Source organism: Tauraco erythrolophus, chromosome 2 (assembly GCF_009769465.1).
Source record: "Tauraco erythrolophus isolate bTauEry1 chromosome 2, bTauEry1.pri, whole genome shotgun sequence".
NCBI classification, from domain to species: domain Eukaryota; kingdom Metazoa; phylum Chordata; class Aves; order Musophagiformes; family Musophagidae; genus Tauraco; species Tauraco erythrolophus.
In genome coordinates this window covers 32,975,265-32,993,700 of record NC_141466.1, presented here as the reverse complement: position 1 = coordinate 32,993,700, position 18,436 = coordinate 32,975,265, and the positions used below count along the sequence as shown (strand labels likewise).

The 18,436-nt window shown below is 38.9% G+C and overlaps 1 protein-coding gene across 27 annotated transcripts in view; it reads right to left on the bottom strand.

The window, feature by feature from the left end:
- The window catches only part of SNAP91 (synaptosome associated protein 91), a 65,716-nt gene that overhangs the window by 16,162 nt on the left and 31,118 nt on the right, over positions 1 to 18,436 (bottom strand). For 16 of the 27 annotated variants that reach the window (XM_086608231.1, XM_086608222.1, XM_086608223.1 and 13 more), the window contains 8 exons: positions 17,091 to 17,161; positions 15,674 to 15,701; positions 13,622 to 13,731; positions 12,417 to 12,517; positions 7,357 to 7,371; positions 7,050 to 7,220; positions 895 to 1,002; positions 109 to 366 (listed from right to left, as the gene is read on the bottom strand). In XM_086608231.1, the coding sequence (XP_086464357.1) occupies positions 109 to 366; positions 895 to 1,002; positions 7,050 to 7,220; positions 7,357 to 7,371; positions 12,417 to 12,517; positions 13,622 to 13,731; positions 15,674 to 15,701; positions 17,091 to 17,161 (862 nt within the window). Of the gene's footprint in view, positions 1 to 108; positions 367 to 894; positions 1,003 to 7,049; positions 7,221 to 7,356; positions 7,372 to 12,416; positions 12,518 to 13,621; positions 13,732 to 15,673; positions 15,702 to 16,655; positions 16,662 to 17,090; positions 17,162 to 18,436 lie in introns of all 27 variants that reach the window. The other 11 variants (XM_009985037.2, XM_086608243.1, XM_086608247.1 and 8 more) reach the window with 6 other exon arrangements.

Genomic DNA, 18,436 nt, shown 5'->3' with positions numbered 1-18,436 from the left:
TCTCTGGTTTGAAAGCCTAGCACACAGCATGCATGCAACAACGATCTGTTTGTTCTGTCCTTCTGACAGATCAATCCACCAGAATCAAAGAGTTAAAAACAAAATTACCGCCAAAGATATCTAGAGCAGGAGGAGCGGAGGTGGTGGCGGTAGCAGAAGTGGTGGCGGTAGTGGTAGTGGCGGTAGCCGTAGTAGCAGTAGCAGCAGCAGCAACAGCAGCAGCTGGAGAAGGAGTTGTTGCAGGAACTGGAGTGGCTGCACTAGTTGTAGGGGTAACTACAGGAACAGCAGTCTCTGTTGGCTTCATAGCAAAGAGGTCCAGCTCAGGAGCAGCCTCTGCACTACCTTCGGATGGGGCAAAGGGGTCTTGTAAAAAGGAGAGGGGAAATATATGTGTACGCATACTTAGGATCGGTGAGGGAGGCAGTCAAGAACAAAGCAACTACAGGCAATGCACATACTGCAAATACACGCACGCGCGCAGAGGAGGTCCCTCTAACATCTGGTCTACTTATCCAGACATGTTACTTATGTTTTTCCAAAATAAAGACCATCTGAAAGGCTGAGCAGTCTAGTTACTAAAGGGCAAAACTTTCAAAGGCTGTTTGACAAGGCCAAAACCAAGACAGAAATATGACAAAAAGCATATCCAGTTTAGCAGGTTACTGCTTATGAAACTCAGCACTGCCAGAATTGTTTATTAGTGCTACCAAATAAGCACAAAGTTACTGGGACTCGAAAACAGGCAGTTTTCTTTAGCATGCTCTTCAGTCTAAGGTTTGTTTTGACCAATTGCAAACACTATGAAAATTTCAGAAAAACACACTGCCATGTAGTTTAAACAAAAACAAAACCCCAGCAAAACAAGAAACTATCTGATGACATAACACCCACCATTTCCTGAACATGCATCAAGAGCTGCTGCTACAGGGGTTGGGGTAGCTGGTGCTGCTGCCCCTTCAGCTGCTGCAGGGGCTTCCCCAGGAGAAGCTGCAAAGGCATCTTGGGTGCAGTTTAAGAACAGAAATTAAAAGGAAAAAGGATAAAGAGAAGAAAAAAATACAGTAAAAGAACCAAGTTAAATTGCACAGGTAGATCCCCTTATACAACATGAATGTTGTTACACTGACAGCAAGACAAGTCATGCAGCGCAAAACGCTTTGTCTCCCCCAACCCAACACGAGCAGGCTCTAGACAGGGTTTGAAAATGGAACTTTGAGTTGCCTGCAGGAAGTACAGTGAGTGCAAATAAAGGTGTTAATTCTCATTGTATAAGGGTTCAGAGCAGCATGCTCATGTACTACCCAAAACTAATTAATGAAAGAAAGAGCAGAGGTATGGCAGTAAGTTGGTGTTAATAAAGATATTAAAAACTTGCATGCTCAAAGCCCATAATGTATGTGATTAATCTGAAACGGAATTTACTTGCATAGTGCTTTGCAAACTTAAGCACTGTTATGAATAACAATCCAATCACATTGGCAGAGATCTGCATCTACCGTTTCTAGCTTTTAAGCCAAGTCAGTCATGCAACATCTGAGAAACTGAACTTACATGTTTCATAACAGTATTCCAATCGGATCTTTCTGAACCCATAACCTGATGCATAGGTTATATTTACTCAGTTTGCTTCTGACAGATCAAGAACGTTCAGCTTAACTAGTGGCCAGCTGTACTTTGTCTCTCCTTTTAGGATCACTCTAGGCCAATTAGTCAAGCCAGGGAAAACTACTGGTTTGGGGTTTTGGAATGACTTGCTCATGAGTTTTCTCTATTTTTTTTTTGTGTTTGCCACTTGCTAAGTGGTATGTTTAAATTTCAGCCACTGAACTTTTACAGCATTATTCCTAGGCTTAAACCACCATCTGTAGCTCTTAATTCCATGAAGTAGTCCTAATGGACAGTGCCATTTGGACTATCCTCATAGGCAAGCATTTTCTTCACAAAAAGATTGCACAATTAAGATTAAATACTTCAAGATGCTCATAAAGGCCATTTTTCTTTTCTACAAAGTTAGCAGGTTAAAAAAAATAATCTGTTGGGAAACACTGCAATTGCACTGTCAAACTAGTACCAGAAAAAGCCTCACATGCTTTAACTTCAGTGTCAATTTTAAAATGAAAACAACCATTTTAAAAACAAGTTTGTGCCAGTTAATCTAAAGAGCTCAAAAGAACATGCATTGAAACTTCAACAGAAGAGATGAAAGCAATTAGACTGGTACAATAGAATTAAAATGAGTTAGTAGCAAAAAAAGGCCTGCTAATAAGCCATTTTGAATATAATTCTATTTTTCACGTAAAAAAGTTCAACAACAAAACTGGATGGCAGTTGTCCAAGTAAAAAAGTCATAATTAGTCAAACACCACAGTATTTTATGTATACCAGACACTGGCATACACCACATAGAAGAAATTCAACACAGAACTGGACTGAAGAGTTTTAAAACTTACTACTTAAGAATACGCTACGCGTATGGTTATATGCATTGGGTTTTGCTCTACAGGGCCAGCTTTCAGATGAAGGGGCACCCCAGGCTCCTTCAAAAGAGCACATTTCTATCCACACAAGCTTGTAGGCCAACAGCACAGATCTTGGTCAACACTACTTACAATTGCTTCCCAGCATGAAAGGGCAGACTCCAGATTTCATATAAAGCAAGACTTCAGAATGCATAGAGTTAGTCATCAGTCCTATATTGGGATTAGTTCAGCCTCAGAGTAACACCTATTCCTGCCAGATGTAGATTACTAAAGTTCCACTTGCAACAGCCGTAGAAATTTGGGCGGGCACAAATTCCTTACAGCCCATAGAGGAAAGGGAATAGTTAGCTTGGCACCAGCTTTATGATTTATTGCCACTTCTGAATAAGGTTGTTGCCAAACATTGTTATTTTCTTTAGCATCATACTTGGGTTAAATAGCAGGTGGCATAAACACCAAAGTTCATATGGAATCTAAAAAAACCCCACCATATTAAGAACTTTAAATATTAGTTACTCTGGGATGTTCAAGAAACCTATCTGAGCATACAGACAAGCCAAACTGAACAGGTGACCCTATAATTCACAGTCCAAATCAAGGGTTTGTCTGGGTTTTTTTAAGTTAATGCTTACCAAGTTCTTTGAAGCCTTTCAAAAGGCTCTGCTGTACCTGCCCAGATGCCCTCTGCTGAAATCTAGCATGACATGTAGAAACAGATACAAGTATTGTATTTATATCCAATTTAGTTAAACAAAATTGGACTGTTTATTTTCTTTCCTGTTTCCCCTCATTGGCATAGTAACCCTACATTTGCATATCCAGCACTGTAAAAGATCTTCTCCCTCTAAAGCAGTTACTCTATTTACTCAATTTATGCCACTTGCTTACATTTGTGCATCTTCTGCTTCAAAAGTGAATCTAGCTTTTGACTTCAAGAATCAAGTATCACATGATCCTCACTTGGGTTTACAGACAGCCCGGAAACTTGAAGAGATGTTGCTGAAACCTTTGCAATTTCGCTCTGCATGGAGCATCTATTAGGAGCAATAGGTATTACGTAGTGCATAACACTTAAATTGTTAAAAAAAATATAGTTCTTATTGAAACGATGTGCAAACAAGGGCATTTTTAAATTCTGAAACACTGAAGTAGTACTTCAATACATCTTGTCTGCAGTAAAATAAGTGTTCCTGAAGAGTGGTCTGTTAAATTCCATAAATTCAGGCTTTATTTGATGCCATGGCATCAATACATGATAAAAGTTACTCATGCATGATGATATAGCTGACTTATAACCATTTAATGAATTACACAACATGTGAAACAACCCTATGGAATGTCACAAGTATAGGAAAGATCATACAACTAAAGCATACTGATGAAAAGATTTATTTTTTTGTTGTTGTCACCCATCATCACTTTCTGACATGGAGAAGCTGATCTGAGTTAACAAGAAATATTCTAGTAGGCTCAGTGCTAGGAAAGAATCATAAGAATTATGGGCTTTTTGTTGTTCGTTTTTTGAAGTAAGCACTAGTTTGTTATACTAGCATGTTCCAGCATAAGGGACACACACTAGCCCTCAAGTGCCAAAAGGCCTCGATCACTTTGCTTTTAGTTTCTTCAAATGGAAAATGATAGTTCTCCTACCTGCTTACGATTCACATCATTTGAATGCCTGATAACTGACAAATGCAGTGTCTGCCATGACTTGCTACCTGCACCGCTTACACTGTAATCACACAACAGACTATAACTCAAGATACAAGATATTTCACCTTTCTTCCACCTTTGCATTTCTCCCTCTTGGGAATGATTCTGGCTGCATTTTGAAAACAGCCTCCTCCTGTTTATCGTAGAGACAAGATAAGGAATTCTTTAAGTTGGCCCAGGTAACTGAAAGCTTGCTCATTAATCAGACAGAATTCTTAAAAAAAAGCTATGCTGGATCAATCCTGCATTTCTCATCTGCTTTCCAAGACCATGTTAGAGATGAAAACATAATGTAGAGCTGGTTTTCCTCTTAAAGACAAAGCCCAGTTATAGGCAGCACGGAGGCTCCTACCAGCCCATGTACCAGTGATACAGTGCAAGGGGGTAACAGTCACAGTCATTCCAGCAAAGTCTCCTCTTCTGCTTCTTCCTTCAACTTGGCTGCCTTGTTCCTGCAGCTTTCAGCTTCCTTTCCCTACCCAGTCACTCCCTGCAGACTCTTTACATTCTTTTTCCTGAGATCACCACTCCTGTACCTTTCCCTAACACAGCTCACCATAAGCAACCAAGTAAAGCAACTAAGAATAGGCAAGCTGCAAAAAGTTAAGGTGACCTTGACAACTATCACTAGCAGACCCCAAAGGTCAAATATCTACTTACTAGGTGTAAGCTAGAGATCAACAGTGTCTGCCCAAAAAATTACTGCTTCTTGCACTGTATATAGTCTTAAAGTAACAAAGAACGTTAGTATGGGACAGCACTTACAGCAGAGGCTTTAGGAAAAAACAAACAAAAAAACCCCTCTGTAGTAGAGAGATGGAAGTTCAATATGGACTCTAGGATCTTAAAAGGGTCTGGCCTGTGGATGTCTTAAAGGCACTGCAAAACCACCTTCACTGCTGACTGTGTTTAGAGATTTTTATTGAGAACTAGAGGATTTCTGCTATTGTAAATAATAAAACCTTGCTTCATCCTGAAGTGTTCCAGAAAAAGTCAGTATTCATCTAATATACAATCCACTGGAGACGTATAGTATTGGAGCAACAAAATACATTCTCTTTAAAAGAAAAGATCGAGTCATGGAAGTCTGGATACTGCAAAAGTAAAATTATTTTCACATTGGAGGATGAAGGCAACTCCACTTCTTAACATCACATGTTAAGTGATTTTACCATCAGTTAAATCTCTAGAAACTAAAAGCATCAAGCTCTTTGCCATTTTATAAACATGGAAGTAGACACATGATTTGGTAGCAGCCATTCTTCCAGGCACAGAACAGTGGAAAAGCAAGAAAAAACAAAGGGTACATCTTGCTGTTGTAGTACTGGAAGAATAGGCAAGGATAAATGTTTTTCTAATCCTGTTCCAAGCTTACAGTGATTTCTAGTCATTTAACTATGGTTTACTTTTTTAAAAATCATATATCTACGCTAAATTAATAATGCAATTTGAAAGTGCTATATCCAAGAGTGGCTCAACCTCAACGTGTACACACCAGAAGTTTCACACACTATGCATCTGCAGGGGTATTAACAAGCACAGGCTTTGGCTTCTGCAACAGGCTTCCCAGAGTAACCAACAGCACTCTCCTGCTCCTGCTGGTGTCCAGAACTGCTGCCCATGACTGTTTTAAAACTGCTTCTGAAGTGCCTGATCCTGTGGAACCTGGACTGTTATTCATCTTTGTAAAAGGAGGGGTTAAGCAGCAGGTAGCAGTTGTACTCCTTTCTTACAGCTTCTCAGCAGTTTTATTTAGGATATCTTGGAGGTGTCTGCTGAAGTCGGTCCTAAATACAACTTCTAACTGGGAACTTTCAGTCTTTAGTAAATACCTTTGTCGTCAAACTGTTTATCTATGAGACCTATCCAGCACTCCTGTAACTAGAAACGATAGATAAACACACCCCCACAGAGAATATACTGGAATTCAGTTTGGATAGCAAGTAAGTTATTACTAATGCCTGACATCCACTGTCATGCTGGAAGTATGCCTCACAGGAAAAGACAACTAGAAAAATACAGCAGTCAGGCGATCTCAAACATGTTAGTAGTTTGTAAATTAGAATATTTCTCCATTAACCTGGGCTGGTACAGTGTTGAAAAGAAATTATAATTTCTGACACACTGTTGAGAAACCTCTTGCTCTGTAAGAGTGACGAGAAAGCCGACAACATACAGGGGGAACTTTATCCCTACTCAAGAGGTAAGCAGCTAACAGTAGAGACTGAAAGAGCATAATTAAACTACAATATGTCTCCTATACTTTAGCTGTATAATTGGCATTCAGTACAAGTTCATTGTCACTTTATTTTACTGTTAATGCTATGCAAAATAAAACCCAGACTCAAGAATGCTGAAATACAGTAATTTCAGCTGGCTCAATACTATATTTACAGGAAAGATCCAGAAGAAACACAACACAGCTCAACCGTGACACAGAATGAAGGGGCAGGAATCTACCACGTCCATCCTCTCCAGTGCGATAACTGTGAAAGCACAACTTTTTCCAGAAATTGTAGTATAGTGCATAGTTATTGAATAACGTGGAAAGAATACCTACTTACCCCAGTGCAGACCTGAAAACTAATGCTCTTAGCTGTTCAACCATAAGGTAAGTCAGTCTTAAGTGCATACCGTTTTCCATTTTCATATATATGCAGAAGAGTCTATTAGCTAAAAGCACAGCAAACAAAGAGGTAGTTGGACAGTTTACATTTCCTGTTCCATCTAGCATCCAACATAGACACTTCTGGTATAGTTAGTTAAATTAGAGGCCTTGTTACAATAGATGAACTCAATACTGCTTCATCTACCTTATTACCTGGTGTAGAGCACTAGAGCAACCAAACTAACCTCCAAAGAGATCCACTTCAGCAGTGGCAGCAGTAATAGTTGTAGTTGTAGTGGCAGCAGCTGAAGTAGTTGTAGTATCTGTAGTTGCAGCAGTAGTTGCACTAGGCTCTGGGGCAAACGGATCTGAAATCTGTGGCTCAGAGGTAACACCGGAAAGTGCAGCCAGATTATCTATATGCAACCATATAACAAAGATCAAACAGGAAAAGTAAGGAGAAAGAGGGAGAGAGACCACAAACACTCAACTCCAGAGCTTTTAATAAGAAGTCTTAACATTCAAGTCTTACAAATCAAAAATATTACTCACCCTCTCCCAAGAGGTCTAGTGATTGTCCATTAAAATGACAGCAGAATAAAGAAACAGACCAATTAGTAGAACTGCTAGATTGAAGACGTTCATTAGCCGTAAATTCATTCTCCAAGTTATATTCGGGTTAAACATAATTTCTGCACTTGATTTTCCAACATTCAAGAAGTTATTGTTACATGATAAAGCTCATTCTGTTTAACAGTTCAATTCAAATCAGAACCCGTGCATAAGTTTCACATATTTGATAAATTCCTTAATATCTAATCAGCAAGATGTTTAAACACTGGTAGTATTTACTACTTCTGTTTTACACAGCTGGTTTTCTTTTCTTTTCTTAAACTGCAACAGAGAGGACCAAGTAGCGCACTGTAAGGTTGACAGGAAGGTCTGCTATCTTTCACTACCTCAGGGTCAAGCCAAGAACCGCTTCTAAAGAAGTTCAATTCACCACTATACTAATTCTCTCTTGCATTTGACTTAGTACTGTGAGAACAACACCAGAAGTAGGCAGATTTCTTTGAAGTTTATGAACAGCTAACTCCCCTCAAGAATACTGAAAATTTTAAATGCAGTTCCCAGGCCTAACAGCACACAGATTCAAGACTTTCACCAAGCAAAAACATACATGGGAAGAATGAGCCCCAAGGAACTTCAGTGCTCACATGTAAGTACAGTCAACAGGCATAGTTGAAGCTTATTTAAATCAGTGAGTTATTAGAAGAACATACTCAGATACCAAAGAGAATCTCAAAATAATTCTGCTTAGTTGCAAGTATTTTCTAGACCAAAGTAGGCAGAAAGCAGTCAAAAAAAAATCAACATTACAGTCATTAAAAGAGACAGAATTCAGCTTACTGTTCTGCCAAAGTGAGCTGTTGTGATCCACCCATTAGCCTTAGAACACTTCACAAAACTGGCACTAAAGCCAGGGTACTCCAGCAGAAAGCAGCTTGCAAATAGCGTTAAGCTACTTTAGGATACAATATATGGCATCCCTACTGCCCCAAGTATATTCTGAGAGGCAGACAGGCTGTGGTTCCTGTACTTAAGGCAACTGTTTAGCACATATACAAAGAAAAGAAAAAAAAACAGCAGCTCCTCTTTGAAAGCTTTTCCTGTGTTTGTGATAGAGCAAGCACACTATGCAGAAACAACCACCTCTTAACTCTTGCTATGAGGAGTATGAATGACTGACAGCATAAGCAGGTTGGCTCTGTTCCAACTTCGGTTCCTTAGTCAACTGCTTTTGGAAGTCAGTGAAGCATCTTTAATGACAGACTTTCCTACAACTTGATGTTCTCAGAGATCAGTCAGACTGAGCTCAAAGACAGAGGAAGCTTTGCCTACACAAAAAAAACAACTATAAGCTACAAAAACCTAAGAAAACTAACCAGTCTGGCCTATTACATTTTTATACTGCAGTTAGAACGGTCTGAGCTCAACAGTTTTCTATTTACTAACCAGTAGCTCCATGTTGCTCCTAGACTCACTGTACACGTAACAGGGTCATGGGTTCATCTGATCCACACTGAACAGCAAGCACAGAGTCCAGATGCTTTACTGCAGGTCAGTATGCATGAAGCAAAACACTTTGAGCAAGCACACCTTAATCTTCACAAGTTTGTCTTTATTTTACAACACTTGTTGAAAAGGCACCAAGGAAACACATGTAGCTATTTTCATAATTGGTTCCTTGGGAGAGCTCTACTTGAGACTGACTGCACAAGCTGAGGTAAGTCAAAATACCATTCTGAAAGAGCGTAACAGTATATTAAAAATGCAGCACTCTGGTATCTCATTACCACACACCAGGTGGATGTCTCACAGCTAGGCTTGAAATAAACAACTGTTGAGAAACTTTTACCTTCTATTAGCTTATTCTTCAATGTATTTTTGTTATCTAGTTATGTTATAGATCACAATACAGTGAAATTACAATTATCCAGCATGGCAATGTACACTTACTCTTAATATGGGAAGGATTAAAACCAATGCTTTATTGCATAGTAATATTAAGTAACAATATCAACAGCAAATCCATGTTCTAAGGCATGCTGGAAGGTAGCTCAGAGCAGAAATTCAAGTGAATTTGCTTTTATATCTGAGAGTCAGACCTTGTGAGGGTGCAGAATTTGACCTGTATTTTTTGTAATACTACAGTCTAGTGTGCCTGCCAAATGCCTATCGATTCACCTTGCGGTATGCTGCAGGCAACTTATTACTTTACCTTGATCATCTCTGTTAGCACAGAAGTGTAGATTTTCACAAGTTATAGTTCATTTGCCAGATAACTTATGTTGTATTCAGAAATATACCAGGTATACAACAAAATATACAGTCTACTGTATATACTACTAAATATAGTGTACTACATCGAATATACAGCATACGCCAGAATATATAAAATCTACACTCCCAGTGAGATTGAGAAAGCAGGATCATTTGTTGGTGATGTATTCCTGAGGTTTATGTGACATTTACAGTGCCAGTTTGATGCTGCATCTTGAAGCATTTGATATTCATGTTTTCCTAACTATTCTGAACCACAGCAATTCTTCCAGTGTCCTCCCTCTACTACTACTTTCTCATGAGTTCCCACGTTAACTTGCTGTGGGCCAGAAGAGTTTTGCAGATGAGGAAGACACTCAAGTAGCATGGAGGTACTGTTACACATCCTTCCAAAAGTCCTGGATGGAAAGAAGGTCATCTTGTCCAGCCTCCTGCTCAGAACAACACTACACCCAACACCAGATCAGGGCAGTCATGGCTTTGTCTTGTCAGGTCTTGAAAAATCTCCAGGAATGGAGAGTCCACTAGCTCAAATCAGGGATCTGTTCCAGTAATGCCTTACCCTCCAAGTGAAATAATTTTCTCCTCATGTCCGATCTACCTCTGAAGCTGCAATCTGTTGTTATTACCCTTCATTATAGCCAACTATCATTTCTAAGAAAATTTTGGCTCTGCTCTAACTCCCTTCAGGTGGTTGCAGCCCATTATTAAGAGTCCATTTTAGCCTCCTCTTTGCCAGATTACAGAGGCCCAGCTCCCTCAATCTCTCTCCACAGAGATGTGCTCTAGATATCTGGGGTCCTGGCAGCCCTCTGCCAACTCCCTCTCCTTTAAACAGTAGAACCCAGAACTGCATGTGGTATTCCTGATGTGGCCTCACCTGCACTAATTAGAAGGCTCTGTAGTACCTACAAGACCATACAATTTATAATGACTACCAGCTTCATCCCACAGATTTAGTTTAAATAAGTAAACTAAAAAAAAAACCACAAAACAATCCTTAACATACATTCAAAGGCTTCCTCATCGCCAGATGAAACATTAATGGAAATTTCAGTATTTTCACAACAAAGCCATTCCATGTCTCAATTTATACATGTCTGACATGGTGTTTGGCAATTACTGAAGAGTTTAAAAAAGTAAAAAAAAAAAAAAAAAAAAAAAAAATCCAGTATGGTAACAAGTCATCATATCCAGATTCCTGTCAGCAATAAAGCAGAAAAACTTGAAGCTTACTAAGTTACCAAAATGCTATTCTGAAAGCTAAGACCGAAGTATACGCGATTAGGTTGTCAATAATCCTGGTCAAAGGAAAAAAAGTTAGTTGTCCGTTTCCATTGTGGACTAAGAGGACTAGGTGCATTACTAGTCAGTTTTAAAATTTTCAGTAATTCAGAAGAACAAAAACACCTAAGTTCCAAACTACAGGTGAATTGTCCAAAAGAGCAAAGCAAAAAACCAAATAAATCAGTTTTCAATTCCAATGCTAATCAACATTTTACAGTATTGACAGCTATTTACTCTGCATGAACAAGTAACTGCTTAAAAAAGTTCCTTGAGAGGCCTGAGCTCTGAACATCTCAAAATCTTGTGTTCCAGTACTTGACAATGACAGTGCAAGACAAATAGAATGCAATAAAAATTGCAGAATGAGTCCCAGGCATCCTAGAATAGATGACTGTTTGGTCTTGCTTTCTAGATAAGATTACATTTCAGTTAATAAAACTGACACTTCTGGAAAAAAAAGTATTCCATTCAACAGAATAAATATCAATATGCAAAACATGGTCTACATGACAGCCACAGCTATTGTCTCATAACGAAGTGGCTGAGATGCAACGTCACCTTTAATGAACTAAAGCTAAGAACAGAAATAGGGAATGCAGAAGCCACTAGTACCCAGCATTAGCAATCATGGCAGTCAGCATGACTTAGTGTAGCATTCCTGCCGTGAGAGGGCTGGATGGGTTCATCAAGCTGCCACACAAGTAGAGCTCTCAAGATCATACCACAGTGGGTTTACAACTATATAAGTTATATCACATTGACTGGCCTAATTCCTTGTCTTCACAGGACAGGAGTGAACATCGCCTGCATTTATTGCGGTCCTCTTCAGATCACCAGCTGCTAGTGCTGCTTGGAGCAACAGGCTCAGCCCACCACAGAGCTCAGGTTTCAGAGAGGTGCTTAGGTGCGACTATTTGAAAGCAGTTAGCCCACTACTTCCATTTCCATACTATTATTCTAAGCAGATACAGAAGATTCTAATAAAATATGTCAAGGCTTGTCAGAGGTATGTCACACTTGCAGTAGAACTAGTTTGCCACCATCAGCTTTAGATGCATTTTTGGTTTAAAGATGTTTTTGATCCTTCCCCTACTGATCTGTAGGCTTTGCTCTATGAACAGAAGAGATGATTTCTGCCCTCACCTTGCCAATAAGCACATGACAAGTTCTAGCTCTTCTCTTTTGAAGTGCCTATGCTACCTGTTCACCTTCAGCCATCTTCTTCTTGCTCACTTTTAGTCACATAATCCTGGCTCTCCCCAGCTTTGCAGTCAGGCCCTGATAAGCAGCTTATACTATTATGCATATCCCTGGAAAAAGGAGTAGCCTTGTGCAGCGAAGGAATGCCTGATTGCCAGGTCAGCAGAAGCCTGGGAGTGAGCTGGGAACATCTTGTGCTAGCAGAGAGCGCCAGGTTTCACTTTAGCCAGACAAGAAGATGGAGACTGCAAGAAGAGATGCTGATAATGAGGTTTCTCTACCTCCCCATGAAGTTGCTCCAGCAGCAGCTGCTGGAGCTGCCTGCCCAGTAGCGGCAAAATCTGGCTGAAGATCCAGAAGATCACTGGATGGTTTGGAAGAGCTGCCAAGGAAAGAGAGAGAGATATTTAATATTGGAGTAATTTCTCTATTTCATTCAAGTTCAAAAATCATGACTGAACTGTAGGAATTATCCTTAGTTTGGATGATTAATGGAACCATTGAGAGACACAAATTTTTCAGGCCTTAAGATCAGAGCAGTGGCCATAACTGTACTACAGTTAAGTGTCAAGAATATATCTCAGGATGGGACCTTAACTTACTTCCATTACTTGATAATGACAATAACAGATCTATGAGTCATTACTAAATTTTGATAACTGTAAAAAAAACACCAATCAAAAAACGCCAACAAAAAAAATCCCAGGTGGTTCCTAAAAACAGTAAATAACTGCTGTGATTGAAAACAGCTCCATTCTACTTCAACGCTTCATTGTGCCATGTCAGAAAGCAAGAAACCTGCATTTCCAGGCAATAAATAGGCATTAGATAGAAAAGAGCTAGTAAAACTTTTATGGCTTCAGACATTTGCTTAGGAAACAAGGTCTTGTTCATTTAGAACATTGAAATAAACAATTAAAAGCTCTTTCTTCAATGAAGCACTTCATCTGATGTTTAATGAAGTTAGTCACATCTTCAGACTTTTGGTTCAAGCATAGAGCTTTCACATGCCTGAAGTTCTTTCTGCTCATTACAGACTTGAAAGCAAGGTTTAGAAGTTCTCACTAGTCAAACTTCAATGTTTATTTTTTACTTTAACTTTAGGAAGTTCATTGCTTTCGTACTTCACTAATTTGAACAGCAAGGAAAAAGTAATCTTAATTCAGCAGTTTTAGAAACAGAATACTGAAGGTCAAAGACTACTTTCGATTTGCACATTACTTCAGTCTCTTCAATTAGAAGTTTATGCTGGGAATGGTACAACATCACTACTATAATCAAAGCAAATCAGAGTAGTCACAATTATTATTTATTATTTTTTTGTTAGATCTTATTTGTCATCTATACGGTAGAATAACGTAGCCCATTCAATACTGATGTATACTACCTATAAAGTAAGCAAAATCTTGTAGGCAAGCTTCCTCTTATAAGCATGACTTTGGCAACTACATCAAGCTCAGTAACTTAAATATGTTTTTTAACTTACCTGACTGGAGCAGCTGTAGATGAAGTTGCAAAAAGATCAACTGGCGGAGATGTATCAATAGTTTTTGCTGGAGTAGAACTAGGAGATGTAACAGTCGTGGCTGGAGAAGACTGGAGAAATATTTTAGATGTAAATTCAATATACCAGCATTTCTCCACAAACAACTCGTGCACAGATTCACATACTTTACAAATCCACTTTTGTCATCAGGTCTTCTTACTGTGAGCTGTTCCCCTCTTTGAGAGAGTTTCAAGACCAGGTTGTTTTCAGAGGGTGGCTGAGTTGAGAAACTCTAGGGTGACTCCACCTAGTGATGCCTGGCTCAAGAGGAAATGCCTATTGCAGGTGCTCTGAATGCACACAGACACCAGTGACAACCCTGATAAGAGCTTTAGTCCCTTGGGTTCAAGACTCGCTCAAGGTCTAGGCAACTAACTCAGAGATTCGTGATCTGAGGTTGCCTTACCTGCCTTTTAAAATCCCAATTAGGGTGACTAACAGTCAAAGGATTTTCAGCGAGTTCCAAGAAAATAGTTTGCTCCCCAAACTTCCTCTCAGTTTTAAAGACCATCCTAAAGATGGAAGGAATCAAGTATTTTTGTGGCTTTGTTTCTACATCTGTCAGACAATTTTATCCACAGCATGAAATATCTGTTCATCCACAACAGAACCTTAGTACTCTAACCATAGGAATGATAGGAGAAGAGAAATGGCTAGAAACTAAGTTAAAGGTATGTATGTAAACCTTCAGACTAAAGAGAGTTTAAAAAGCCATCAACAGTGCTAATGGTTAAGTCCTTAGGAAAATATAAAAGACAGCTCAGCCTATGATTTTGCTTCACTAGCTCCCCCAATTCTGGATAAAGATGGCAAGGACAGACACTCAGGGGAGTATACTCAACTCTTCCGTGCACTTGAAGACTCAAGTTACCTTGAGGAGTGTCAATTTAATTCTAAAACATACTACGAGCTTTGTTACAGCAGCTCACATGCTAGAGAGATCCTTTTCCTAACGAATAAAACCAAGTCCTATGTTTAGTACTGTTTGCCATTCTGACCACTTCCAAGAAAGAAAAAGAATGGCAAATTTGAAACAATTTTCTTCTGAGTTCAGCTACTGCAGTCCCATCGTCACAACTCTAGCAGGAGATGGATATAAGCTTGCCAAATTCTTCTCAAGCTTACTAAAGTTTGAGACTACAGCAGTCCAAACTCTCCATGTAAATTGAGAAAGAAGGGGTTACTTAAAGTTGTAAGAACACTTTCTGAGCCATCATGTAGTTCTCACCAACTGCTACAGTATCAGACAAGAGAGTTTTTTCTTACTGGGTTTTTTTGTTTGGTTGGTTTGTGGTTTTTTTTCTTTTTTAAAGGGCTTTCACTAGCATCAACCATTAAACTGTCTCCCTCAGATTCAGAGGTCTTCATTGAGTTTTTTTCTGTACCATTCTTCTTACCAGACACAGAACTATGTACCTGGCAATGCTTCAGGGATACCAGGAACTACTATTACTAACACCATGAAGCTCACTAGTTTATCTGACACTCGAACCAAGACGTTTTCACTGGCAACTCTTGCTTTAAATTAAGGTGAGTAGTCTCAGTAATAAAGGTCAATTCTGAAATTAGGTACATCAGATGAAAGTTTTCTTCTTGGCTTTTCACAAAAATATGGTTTTGAAAGAGTCATCACTTCCTCCTAAAAAGCTGCAAATGGAGTGAAGAATTTGGAGGAGAAACAGTACACAGTAAGTTTCTCACTGTCATGAGGATTAAGAAAAAATAGTTGAGACAAAGCTATGGGTATCTTATGTTTTCACAAAGCGTGACCATCAAATCCTGCACTGGCCCTTCAGGGAAGCAAAGTGTTTTTATGGGGCCATTATTTACAAGGTTGTTAAAAGATGCAACTTTGCCACTTAGGTAGGGCCTAGGTGGTGAAGTCTAAAAAGCAGATTAGGAGACGAAAATTTAACTCCTTATGCCCTTAACATGTTCTAAAGCATATCACCTGAACAAGAATTCACTAGTACAGCAACTGACAGTATTTACCTTGCTCAGAGGAGAAGGAGCCCCAGATCTACAGGAAGAAAAAAAAAAAAGGAGATGTGGGGAGGTTCAGTTAAGTATACTTCTGGAAACTGTTTCTGGTCACCAAAACTCATGCAAAAAGATGAAAAGCTAAGCATGACAGCTTTCTGAAGATCTCTACTATTGCATGCGCTCCCTATTTCTCAAACTTTCACGTGTCTCTTTAGACAAGGAATGCAAATTGTTACTTCAAAGTTTAAATCAATCTTTTAAGCTAATTGGCATCACAGGATTATTCTGCCTTTTAAATACGCTCTACTAAATGGAGGAAAGGCAGAGACACATGCAAGTGTCTTGCATTAAGGCCTACAGGAGCCAGTAGAAAAGTTATTGGGGCAAGATATATATATTACAAAATCATGCAACAGCAGCACAATAAGACCAACATGGAAGACGCTATTTAACGTAAGTCTTCCAAAGATGTCAGCAAATTTTCAAAGTCTACTGTTCTTTTACAGAAAGTCAGAGTTACTTTAAAATAGTGATATCAGAAGTATGGAAACAGTTAGTTGGAAAGTCCAAGCTGAAAGTTCTCCCACATGCAAGATAATCCCACTAATACTAACTGACAGAGCCTTAATCATAAGTTAAAATATACATCAGTGCATTTGTTTACTTTCATTATTATGAGGTACGAGAATACAACTATATATTTTCAAAGCTGCTTTGATCTGAGAGGTGAAAGGAGGAGTTTAAGTTGAAACTGCACTAGTACTGAATTAGCATCCATCCCATAGATGAATTGGATAAGCCCTAGGAGCTGTAAAATTGATTAGAAGATCTGGAGCTAAGACAGAAATGACTAAAAATAACGTAATGACTATATACAAAAGCAAGCAATAGTTTAGGCGCAATTTAAAGATGATATCTAATTGTTCAAGCCATCTTAAAAATAAACATAACTATGTCTACATGCAAGTGATATGTAAAGATATGTACTTACCCTTCGCTAAATCGCAAGGAAAGAAACAGTAAAAGAGAAAACACAGGTTTAGCTTAATCCTTCCTAGACTTAGCAATGACAAGTAGCTAGCAAGAAGATGCAAAGCCATTAGAAAACAATTCAATTTTGATCATAAAAGCTTTAGTAGCAAGGAAAAACTGTTCCTTCTAGGAATTTTCCACAGTTAATTCTACTTCATTTTCCAAAGTGTCTAGTTGTTCGGTGTGTCATTTCCCCTCACCCCTCAATTAAAAAAAGAAAAGTTGCCATTAAGATGACTTTAAGGGAAAGGAAAAGCCTAGTTTTATCACAGTTTATTTTTGAGCTAAATGGCAAATTTAGCAAAAGGAGATGGGGGTAGTCAAACCTAAATATTGGCTAGCCTCACATTGTTACTGTTTTTGCCTAGATACATGGTACAACATATACACCTACTTGTTGCCAGGTTTTTTTCCTTCCAGTGAGTTTAGATGTTGCTCAAGGGTCTCCATGAGACTGCTAGGAGCCTTCAAAGCAAAGAGAAAGATACACTTATAAATACATTGCATTAACCTAATGACACTTGACATCCAGCACCGGCTTCCCTGAACTCCACCATGCGCACACTCATGCTGTTATTTTATTTACACCACTGGGAAAGAAGTGGATTTCCATGCTAGAAGTATTCAAAGACAGGTTTTGAAAGATAATACTGTTTCCAAATTTGCAGAGAGAAAACATTTACCTCTACTAAACAGCACCTGAAGCCTAAATGCAGGACGTGCTGCTGATCATGCTTTGAGTCAGCATTAAACATTGACAACAGCACAGGCATCCACAGGGTTAATTTTATGAGTAATAGGTTGAAGGTCATCCTTTCAGTTTTGGTTTTAGTCAGATGTCCAACACCTCTCTCATGATCAGAGTGTTAGGTAATATTTGCAGTCTAAACAAAACAAACTAAAAGTCCTTAGCAGTTACCCAAAAGTAGTTACCTTTGGTTCCAGACTCCCAACATCACAAAGCCTTATAGCTGTGTCTTCTCAAAACGGTGGCCAGGCACAGGTTACCGAGCCCAGCAGCCAACCCAAAATTAGGAAGGACTACTATTTTAGACATCTACCAAAGCTAAGCTTCTTCAAGTCTCCTTGATCCTGGGTTTTACTTTAACCTTTTTGTGGTCATGCAATAGCCCCAGGCATGCACTTGCTGTTACAATGGTAGATAGGAAAAGTAGTGGTAAAAGCAAGTGACAGTGTGGTTAGATACTCCAGTATAAAAATAGCGTTCAAATAAGTAGACTCCTACAAGATCAACAAGCAAGGAGGAAACCGTTGAGAGATACAGTAGCATATAAGAGTCAAGTATTTCACCAAGATTACCGGTTCATCAACGGTATAGTCTTTAAACGGGGAATTCTCTTTATCAGTCTCTTTCAGATCAACCACAATTCCTGACAGCAAAACCTATGGTGTTTTTCATAAATAATGTCTTTAATTTCAGGGTATACATATGTATCAAAAAGTCAGTTTGTGATGCTTGGAAACAGACTATCCACTACTCCTATGCATGGTATGCTGAAAACCAGCTGGCTGGTTAAATTAGATGTTTCAGGATGCTTAGTACCCACTAGCACCAATGCACAGCTAAGCGTACTTATAATGTCTGCATATTAATTTTGGCACTAAAACTCAGCAATAAGGTAACTTAACATACACAGAAATTCAAAATGGCAAAAAAATCCTTAAATGATGGCTCAACTTTAAATATGTCCCACCTACTTAAGCAATGCAGAAACATCT